Consider the following 11335-nt stretch of genomic DNA (forward strand, 5'->3'; position numbering starts at 1 on the left):
GCGCAGCCGGCTCCCCGACTTGCTTGTGTTTCTGCTAATGGCGAGCCCTGCGCTGTGCTGGAACGACCCTGGTGAGTGCTTCCTCTCGCTCCTTCCTGTCACAGCCGTTTTCGCGGGTCGCCCCGCAGCCTTTCCTCCGTAATTCCTCACACGCCTGGTCCCTTTGCCCTTCCTAGGTGGGGCGTTGGGTAGTGGGCGGGGCAGGACGGGTCTGTTCCTCGCGTCTCCTTTCTTCCTTGCTTGGACTCGCCGATGGCGTCCACCTTCTCCGGCTGCAGCTGGTAATCCCTAGTCTGACGCGCTGCCTTGCAGTTTACCTGCGCTTGTTGTGTTTCGTGTGACGTCCTCGCCCCCGACTGTTGTCAAGGCTGCCCGTTGCCATGGCTCGCAGTTGCCCTGCCACCTGTAGTCAGTCTCTGAGTCACACTTAGCCGGCAGGGCCTTAAACCTGGGCGGTTGCTTAGCAGATTCTTAGACGCTGCTGTTTTTGAGAACGGAACTCCTGCGTCTTGTTCAGGTCTGGGCTTTCAATTACGTCGCATTATACCGGATATTCCCTTTGTTTTTCTCGGTGCGTAGGAATTAGATTTTTTTTCTCTCTCATTTTTTTTACGAGACGGTACATGATAAGTGATTTCTTGGGATGAGACTTGTTGTGTGAATATCATCAAAATGTAAACAGTGACTTTTCATAAATTAAAATGGCATCATTTTTGGTTTGGAGAGAGAAGATGGTGAGGCATGGGAAACCTAACAGTATTCCATTTGTGAACTGATTGGACATGCCTACGCTTTTGAATTTAATCAGCTGGTTTATTTCTGTTAGGTCTTGTTTTTTCCGCCCTCCAAATGAGAGCAAAGGGGCTGTTTCAAGCACTTCACTTCGAGTAACCTATTTGATGAGAATATTTTATTATCAGAAGAAGCCATGTTGGATTTGGAATTTACATTTTCCTTATGTATTTCTAGGAAGTTACATAAAAATGAGAGACTTGATTAAAATTATAGCTTAAAACCTGGTTTAAAACATTAATTAGTTGAGCCCTAATTCTGAAAAAAGCAAGTTTACCGATGAAGAGTCAAGGAAATTATTAAAAGCAAAACAACCACATTTAAATGAATGCTGAACCACTTCCTGTGGCTTTTAGCTCACCAGTGCTGTAAAACTAATGTTCTGGAACCAAAAGCACCAGAATATTTTGCGGAGTAAATGCAGTATCACTAAGTTTACTGTGAGGAACTTTATGAAGTTTACTTTGAGGAACTTAATGAACTTTTGAAGAAACTTTTATGAAGGTCCTTTATTTGGATACCACTTATCAAGTCTTTTGATCAAGCGACTGTGTAACATTTTTTTGTCTTTGGATGCATTTAGCCAACATAAAGTAGTAATTTGGTGGGGGTGGACACCGTTCTAAAGAGGTTACCTGAGAATTTTCAGAAGGCTTTATCTAATGTAGCTTTATATTTAAATCATTTTTCTGGGCATTGAGAATATATCTATGGATGAAAAATAATGTCTTGTCCCAATGTAGCATGCCAGAGTGGTATGGACAGGACAAAGCAGGGTAAGGAGAATGTGCAAACGGAAGTGAGGACTTTAAAAAAATACATATACATTGGGCAGGGAAGTCACTGTGAAGGTGACATTTGATCAGAAACTTGAAGGGAAAGGAGTAAGTGGCTCTGACTATATTTTTAGAGAATCATAAGGGATAGTTTGTGGACAACAGACTGAAAAGGGCCAAGAAGGAAGCATGGAGACCAGTAAGATCCGAGAGTGGTGGCCGTTTGGCCTAGGGAATGGGAGAATAATGGAGATGGTGAGTGGTCAGATTCTCTTCTCATCAGTGGAAAGTGGAGCTCACGTGATACCCTAGTGGAGTGTGAGAGGAGAGAAGACTAGAATCATTCCAAGGTTCTGTTTGTATTGTGTTTTGTAATGCTGGAGTCAGCCTAAGGTCTCGTGCATGCTAGGCAAGCACTGTGCCACTGAGCAACATGCCTAGCTATTTTTATGTTTCCTTTTAAGACTGGATCTTGTGGATCTTTTTTTTTTTTTTTAAGAGGGTCTCACTATGTAGTTGAGACTGACCTGGAACGCACTTTGTAGCCCAGGCTGGTCTTGAACTCACAGCTATCCTCCTGCCTCAGCTGTAAGACCTAAAGTCTCACTTCCACTCTGAGGAGCCTTGAACAGCCGAAAGGGCCTCCAAGACGGTGGGATCTGTAGCTCAGCAAGGCTCCGGGAGCTCGATGAGCAGCGAGACTCACCCGGGAAGAAACACACCGGACTAGTTGGTAAATAGACCTTTATTAGTCTGGCCAGACGGCACTCTCAGAACTGAGCAGCTCAGAGAGGCCCAGCACAGGGGTTAGCAGAGTTTTTTAAAGGCAAGGGAAGAGGATTGCAAGCACAGCAAGTGGGCCAGGGGTCATGGGGTCGGTTTTCTGCTATCTAAAGGAGTCAGCTCTATGGTGCACCTGGTCTTTCATCTCCAGACCTCAGACTGTTCTTTTCTAATGCGGCCTTGAGTCGCTATCTTGTTTGCCTGTACCAGGCTTCCGAACACTGTTTTAATCTCATCTTGGAGCTGGCTAGAAAGAAATGTGTGCTGCTATATGCTGGCTCACTAGGGGTTCCATAGCCGTTAGGGTCCCACAAGCCTCCTGAGTGCTGGGATTACAGGCGTGCGCCACCATGCCTGGCCATGACTGGATCTTGTGGATCTTAACTGGCAATCCTGCCTTAGCCTCACTTAGTGCTGGGGTTACAGGTGTGTGCCACTATTCCCAGCTTAACCCTAAGTTTTTTGGTTTCAACATTTACAAGTGTGGAATTAACCATGTCCTGAGATGGGAAAAATATGGGAGAATTGGGTTTAGGAAAATTTGTTTTTATTTATCTAACATGTGAGATCAGAAAGTGGATTTTGGTTTATGAGACTGGAGTTCAGGGAACTCTGGGTGTCCCTACTGATGTAGTAGTGTTTACTCTTAGACCTCAAGGCTCTAGGAGGAAAGATGCTGTGGGATTATGGTAGTGATACCCTGTGTGTATATTGATTCTCATATTTCTTATGCTTGATCACCTACGGTACATAACTACTCTGCCAGATATTTCAGTAAGTTATGTTTAAACTTCACAACAAATTTCAAGGTTGCTGCTGCTATATTATCATCTTGATTTTTTTTTCTCATTGAGTTTATTGGTACATTTCAGGTATACAGTACAGTTACATTCATCATTGGGATCTTGTACCTTTACATGACAGGTCTTGGTTCTCATTTTTCCCCATACCCCTGCCCTCCCTTCACCCCCTTTACCATCTTAATTTTCTAGGTGAGAAAACTTCTACACAGATAAATTTAGTGTCTTGACCAAAGTTGTAAAGTGAGTCTGTGTAGCAAATTTAGTTCATTGTCCTCTAACAATCTCAACCCTGTTAAAATAAATTCACATCATTATTATTTTTGTTATTTAGTTCGTTAATACAGTCTGACTTTTTAAACCATGAGATTTTTTTTCCCGATAGGGTCTTGCTGTTTTGGCCAGGCTGTCCTGGAACACTCACTCTTCTTGACTCAACCTTCTATGTAGCTGAGATCATAGGCGTGTGCCACCATGCACAGCAGGGACATTTTCAATGTTCTAGTGTTCTATATGTGAGGAGTTAGTTCAGGTTTATAGAGTATATTCTATTTTGATATGAGACATTTTAGATCTTTAGCCTACATGAACTAAGTTTTTATACAGTTTAAGTGGATTTTCTTCTAGCCACACGGTCAGTTATGTTAGTGCCATTGTTAAAGAAGGCATCTTTTGGGCCAGGAATTTAGCTCAGTGATGCCATTCCTGCCTTGCAGTTTCAAGGTCCTGAGTTTGATCCCCAAACTGGAAAAAAAAAAGGCATCCTTTTTTAATTAAAAAGTCCATTTTATCTTATATTGAATTTCTAAATATATCTGGATTTATTTCCAGATGTTCTTTTATTTCCCTTGTCTCTATTACAATTCCATACTGTTTTGATGATAGTAATTTCATAGTAATAAAAATACTCTCTTTCAAAAAATTACCTATTTCTAGACAATTAATTTTGCCACAGGATCTTTTTTTTTTTTTTGGCACTGTGTCGAACTCAGGTCCTTGCACTTGCAAGGCAGGCGGAGGAACCACTGAGCTAAATCCCTGACACCACAGGATCTTTAACATAATTTCTTTCCAGTTCCAAAAAATCCCTATTGGATCCTTGATTGAAGGTACCTTAAATTTATTTAGGTTTATATGTCTCTTTTTTTGTTTGTTTGTTTGTTTGTTTGAGACAAGGTCTCACTATATAGTTGAGATTGACCTGGAACTCACTGTGTAGCTCAGGCTGATCTCGAACTTGCAGTGATCCTCCTGCCTCAGCCTCCCAAGTGCTGGGACACAGGCGTGCGCCACCATGCCCAGCCTATATGTCTCTTTTTTAACGTAAGTTTTTTTATTGACCCTAAGTTTATTTCTAGACATTTTATTATATATATATATATATATATATATATATGTTTTGTTCTGATTTCTTTTTTTTTTTTATGATTCTTAATATCAGGTATTCTGTCATATTCAGAGAGCACACTTTATAGCTAGTTCTTCAAACTAAGACCCAGTCTAGGACTATTCATTGCATTTGGTTGTATTAACCTATAAGTCTTTTAAAATTCTGGGACAGTCCATTTTTTCCTGCTACTTACTGCTGAAGAGATAGGGTGATCTGCCCATCAGAGTACAATGTCTTACTGACTGGCAGGAGTCCCTGACTGACTGACTGAGCCCCTGGCCCTACCTGCTTGCTGATTGCATTCTTTGCCTGGTTCACGCAAGTTCTTGGTGTCGTAAAGCCTGTCTCCATTTGTGAGCTGTGAAGAATCACTATCAGATGGGCCTCCACCACGCCTCAGTAGTCTCAAGTACAGAGTGATAGAGATCCCGCCATTCCAAGCATCTGCCCTGCCAGCTGTTGCAGCCCAGGAGGCCTTGGACTGCTGCAATCCCCAGGAGGAAAATGGTTTGGGGCCCAGGTCCCAGGGGGACCAGCCCATGTTTTGGAGGTGCCTCTGAGGAGATGAAGGTGAAAGAAGAAAGGCCAAGAGGTTTGGCTCCAGTCTCTTTCGCTGTCTCAGATATGGGCCTGAAAACCCAGGGAGAGCAAGATGGGTGAGGGAGGTTAGGCCCTGCCTCACCTTGGGGATGAACCTTCAGCTGAAGCCATCGAGCCCCCGTGCTGCACAGTCCTAACTCTTCACTGGAGCCCGTAATACAGGATGTCCGAGCCAAGCCACACTCAACTTTTGGGCTTCTAGTGTCCAGTGGCTGCGTGTGAAAAGGGAGGTAGTCTTCCCAGTTAGGGCTGACTGCTGAGACTAAACCTCTGAAATCCAGCAAGGTGCTCTGGTCCCTACCTGATGCCAGTGCACTTCCACAGATAGGAACAGACATCTCCTAGTTTTAGGCTGAGCTGGCAGGCTGCTGTCTCCCAATTATTCTCCCACCGTATATCTCTTTTGCCCTCTCCTGGGGCATAGAAGCTACTGGGTGGAAAGTGGAGCTGACCAGGAGGCCATAAGAGCATGACTGCTTCTCAGACCTCAAGACTGGGGTGCTTCTTGCCAGTATGTGTAAGACTCTCGAATAATTGCTGTTTGCACTTACTGTATGGTCAGACTACATCACTGCATTTCTATGCAAGGGGAAGGCAAGGCAGCGTAGTGGTCATGGCTCTTAGCTAACTTATTCCAAGACCTTTTCCAGTTGTTCTGTTTTCACATTTATAAAGGAGTCTTAATGTTCTGCCTCATAAGACTTTCAACCTGTGGTTGGGAATGGGGCTAGTTTTGTAGGCTTTAGGGCCTCCTCTATATATTTAGGAACAGATACATCCAGGTGATTAAATGGTTTATACTTGGACTGTTTTTTTCCCCTTTCTCCTTAGCTGGAGCTTTAAGGACAGTTTGTCTTTACAGAGCCACAATAAGAAATATCCAAAGAATGAGGATTGTCAGTTATTTTTATAATTTATTTGTTTTTTTGTAAAACTTTCCCAAAGCATTTTCAGTAAAGTTGGTGTTGCAGGTGAAAAAAAAATTGTGGTGGCAAGTGGATTTTTCACATTCATTTTGAATATTATTATATGAATTTTTAGATTTTAATAGATTTCAACATAATTTGGTCTACTTGCTGGTCAATCTTTTGTTTTGGATGTCTTTAAGAAGTCCTTCATAAACATACTTGTGTACTTTTAATATTTGTAATTTTTGTATTCTCATAGTGTTTTTAATCATCAAGGATTAATTTTTGTACATAGTATGAGTTAGAATCTAACTGCCCCTACCCATGGATAATCTGTGTTTTAATACTATTTTCTGACTACTTTTTCAGAGTTGAAATGCCACTGAAGTCCTATACAAAATTTTCAATCACCCAGAAGTCTCTATTTGCTGGATTCTACTTTGTTGATCAGTGTTTCTAAGTCTGTGGCATTATTAAATTGCTTACATTATCTAAGATTTAACTATGTTTTGATATCTGTAGGACAGATTTCCTGTCTTTGTTGTTATTGTTTCCTTCATATAGTTTTAGCTTTTCTATATTTATTCTTGCATTTAAGTTTTAGAATCAGTTTGTCAGTATTCAAAGAAATGTTTTATTGGTATTTGAAATAGGATTTCTTTGATATTACAGGTTAATTTTGAGAAAATGGCAGTTTATCATGTGATATTCCCATCCATGTATACAACATACAGTTTTCTCTTTATTCATTTACCATTTTATACCTACGTAGTGTTTATAGTTTTTCATAACAGTTCTGTCCATTGCTAATCTTGTTTAGTTTTGGGGAAATCAAACTCGAGACCTTGTGCTTGCAAGGCAGGCGGCAGAACCACTAAGCTAATCCCTGGCCCTGCTAATCTGTTTTTTAAGTAACCAATTTTGAGTCCTGCATTTTAAATTTTTAATATTTTTATCTTCTCTTTTATTTTATTTTGACTTACCTTTTCTGATTTCTTTTTCTTTTTTTTTCTTGTTGGCGTTGGAGATTGATCCCAGGGCCTTGTGAGTATGAAGCACGTACTTTAGTACTAAGCTACAGCCTCATCCATATTTGTTTTTTTTTCTTAACATAGATAACCACTAGTTTGTTTATGTCCTACTTAAAAATAGTGAAAACATGTAGGTTGTAAACATTTCTTTTGGTAGGGCTCAGTGGCACCGCACCTGCTTTTCAAGCTCAAGGTCTATAGATCAATACCCAGTACCAAATAAACAAAAACAAAAACATTCCTTTGTGCTCTACAGATTTTGGCTTTTTTCAAAGAAGAACTTTATACTAAAACCTGATGTTTACAGAACTGTTCTAGTTGGATTGAATTGCCTTAAATTTTTGAAATTTGAGTGTCTTTAAATTAAGGTTTAAATTCTCCATTTATTGTGTCCCTGCTACCTCCTGTATATTCTACTCAGCCAGTTTTAACCATTGATATATTTTAAACATTTGACTGGCACTATAAGGTATTGACTTTATAAGCCCAATTCTGAATTTGTTTTGATGTCCATCTAATGCAAAGGCTATGTTTATTTTCCAATTAAATTAAAGCCTTATTATTATATTATTTTATACATTTATATTTCTAATTTTATCATATTTGATGAGAAAATGGCCTATAAGCCTTTTATTGGGAGAGTGTGGGAGAATGTGGCCTGTAATCTTAGTGGAATTTGAGTTCTTTTTAAGTAAAATGTGGTTTGTATCTGCTCGCATAAAGAAATGTCCGTGATAGCCGGGCGTGATGGCACATGCTTGTAATCCCAGCACTTGGGAGGCTGAGGCAGGAGGATCGCTGTGAGTTCAAGACCAGCCTGGGCTACATAGTGAGTTCCAGATCAGTCTCAACTACATAGTGAGACCCTGTCTCAAAAAACCAAAACCAAAAAAAAAAAAAAAAAATCCGTTATATATAATTAAGCAAAAAGTGGATAAAATTCACTGTATGATTCAGTTTTTATGAAAATAGAAACTGTAGTACTTGTTTGTGTAACTGCTGGGTTTGATCTCCACCATATGCTGTGTGTGTGTGTGTGTGTGTGTGTGTCACTATGTGTCTGTATAATTTTAAAAAAGACTAATAAAATGAATATCAGTACTGTACTTGTTTGTGTAGTTGCTGGGTGAGCAAGAAAAAGATTGAGGAGAGGTTCTTGCTAGGTTGTTAATTTTGGTTGTCACAGAAATGTAAAATTAGAGGCAGAGTAGGTTTAGTTTTAAAAAAATTGTGGGGCTGGGGATTTAGCTCCCCAAAAGATGTGAAACATATATTTACAGATGTCCCCCCAAATCCTCATGTGGTCACAGGTGGGGCTTTTTGGAGGTGGCTGGATCTAGAGTGTGTGACATTGAGATTGATTCATGGTGCAATGCTGGGATTAACGGCATTAAGATTATTAAGGGTGTGAGTGCTGCCTAGTCTGGATAAGATATAAAGGACAGAAAGAGGTTTGTCACTTGCTGCTTGCTTGCTTTTGCTGTCTTCTGCCTGCTATGAACTGTTTCTTTTCTGCAATGCCTGTCTGCCTCGCCACTCTGCCTTGGAGGCAGCCAACTGTGAACTGAAACCTCTGTAAACCTTCCCTCCCTTGACTGTGTGTGTCAGGTGTTTTGTCTCAGCTGTGAGGAAAGTAACTAAGAAGGGATGAAGACCATAAAATGCATATATATGTAGTCTGAGTGTATAGCTCAGTAATAGGACACTAGCCTAGTGTGCTTGAGGCCCTGGGTTTGATCCCTGGCGTAAAAAATAATGCATATGAATAGTTTAAAGCAATAATAAAATGAACATCAGTGTATTCTCATCCAGTTAAGAGAAAGATTAGAAGCATTCTGTGTGTTCTTTTCTAAGTATATGACCTTTTTTTTTTTTTTTTTTTTTTTTTTAAATTTTTTTTTTTTTTTTTTTTTTTGGTACTGGGGATCAAACTCAGGTCCTTGTGCCTTCAAGGCAGGCGTCAGCACCACTGAGCTAAATCCCCGGCCCTGTAGAATCTTTTTAGCCTCCAATGTTCTAAAATTTCATTTGTGTGTCTTCTGTATTTTCAGGCCTGGATATTTATTGCATCCTAGAAAGTATGACAACTCATGTCCTTCAGTGAGGTCTTTTCTTGAATTATATCCCTGAGTTTTGTTGATACTATTTTTAATTTGTGAAGAGTTCAAATGTTATTTTTAAAATTGTGAAATATTTTAAATATTTAAACGTAGAAATACACAATGAACAACCACGTACTCCCAGTTTTATTTAATCTTTATTTTTGCCATATTTGCTACAAACTCCCACCCCAATTAAGGAAACATTAGGGATAGAAGAGCTTGTCTCTTCCCTTCTTCTCTCCCTAGAGGTACTCATTTGCATTTGGTGTTTGATCATTCTTATACATGTTTTTATATTGCATACATTTATAAATGTTAATATATAGTACTGTTTTGCCTTTTTTCAGTTTATGTAAAGTTATACTAAACATTCTGTAACTTCTATTTTGCTTAAATGATTTTACCATTTATCCAGTTTGATACATGAGTTCTAATTCTTTTTTTTTTTGGTACTGGGCATTGAACTTGGGACCTTGTGCTTGTGAGGCAGGTAGTGGAACCACTGAGCTAAATCCTGGGCCCAAGTTCTAATTCATTTTCACTGCTGTGGAATATAGAATATTCCTTTGTAAGAATAGGTCAGAATTTATTGATCTATTCATTTAAATAATTAAATATACATTAGGAGCTTAGATATTTTTGCCATTTTAGTTAACCATAATATTATTACAACTATAGTTCATTTCAGGTTATTGAACTTATTCTTATTTAGGAAAAATTATACACAACCTATATTGTAGGAGCATCTGACTTGAAATGAAAAGAGGTCTTGAAGATATGTGCTTCTGAATTTTGCGTAAAAGGCCTGAATGTTAAGTTCCCTTTAAGAAACTGATTGATCTTTTCTTAGTCATCTTTAAAGAAGAGAAAGAACATTTAATCTTGAACCTATTTTCTATGACAAAGTTTTTAGAGTGAATGTTTCTGTGTTTGACAAGATATTTACTGTCTTCATCTGCATTTGTACTGTTTCAGACAAAATATTGTTGCGGGATGTAAAAGCTCTTACTCTCCACCATGATCGCTATACCACTTCCCGGAGGCTGGATCCAATCCCACAGCTGAGATGTGTTGGTGGCACAGCTGGTTGTGATTCTTACACCCCACAAGTCATACGGTGTCAGAACAAAGGTTGGGATGGTTATGATGTACAGGTAATATTTACTGGTACTGCGTCAGTGGCAATTTAGTATATGTGCTGCCTAAGTGAGTACATGTCAGTGGCAATTTAAATGGAATTTTTATTCAATACATTGTTTATTGGGCTATTAATTTTTTGGGGGGATACCACACTTGATCTTAGCCAAAATGCTGAGCAGCGATTTTTGGGGGGTACCAGAGGTTGAATTTAGAACCTTGCACTTGTGAGGCAGGCAGTGGCACCACTGAGCTAAATCCGCAGCCCATTGGGCTATTAATATTTTGGGGAAGGCCAGGGATTTAGCTCAGCGGTTCGGTGGTCTGCCTTGCAAGTGCAAGGACCCGAGTTCAATCCCTGGTACCAAAAAACAAAACAAAAAAAACTTCAAAAAAATATTTTGGGGAAGCACATATGGAAGATGCCAGGTAATTGTAAAATATATAATAAATCAATCATTTTTCCTGTGAAAGAAACATTCTTTAAAATAAATTAATTGATTTCAGAGCCTGGAAATAGTCATTGTAATTTTTGTACTGTAACTTTTTTCTACTATGTTAGTAAGTTTTTAAAACTTTTTATATACTTAAGGCTGTCTTCTATTTGTCATTTTTCTTCATTCTGCAAAGAATGCAAATTTACCCTTAGGAAATTGGGCCAGGGATTTAGCTCAGTGGTTTTGTCACCTGTCTTGCAAGCACAAGAACCCGAGTTCTATCCCTGGTACCAAAAAAAAAAAAAAGAAAAGAAAAGGTGATCAGGAGTCATAGATTGTAAATAGGCAAATTTGTCCTTAGCATTCTTCACATTTTAAAATTGTAGCATCAAGGATAATTTCTTGTGAAGAGAACCATTTCAGTGGGCCTTATATTTCTTAGTAGCATTTTGTACTTAGGGAGCCAGAGCCTCTTCCTGACGTTCTAGAACAATATGATTTAGAGATGAGGTAGATTTTATTAGGTGAATTTAGTTTAAATCAGTACCTATATTTCTACTTTTTATTCAGCCTGCTTTC

General features: G+C 39.2%; 1 protein-coding gene across 1 annotated transcript in view; it reads left to right on the plus strand.

The window, feature by feature from the left end:
- The first annotated feature begins 6 nt into the window (after positions 1-6).
- Positions 7-11335, plus strand: part of Saraf (store-operated calcium entry associated regulatory factor) — a 20307-nt gene continuing 8978 nt past the window's right edge. Inside the window, exons 1-2 of the mRNA XM_010621950.3 lie at positions 7-71; positions 10158-10336. Of these exons, the coding sequence (XP_010620252.1) occupies positions 38-71; positions 10158-10336 (213 nt within the window). The 5' untranslated portion in view covers positions 7-37. The remainder of the gene's footprint in view (positions 72-10157; positions 10337-11335) is intronic.

Source organism: Fukomys damarensis, unplaced genomic scaffold, assembly GCF_012274545.1.
Source record: "Fukomys damarensis isolate Sample0158 unplaced genomic scaffold, DMR_v1.0_HiC HiC_scaffold_18, whole genome shotgun sequence".
Lineage (NCBI taxonomy): Eukaryota > Metazoa > Chordata > Mammalia > Rodentia > Bathyergidae > Fukomys > Fukomys damarensis.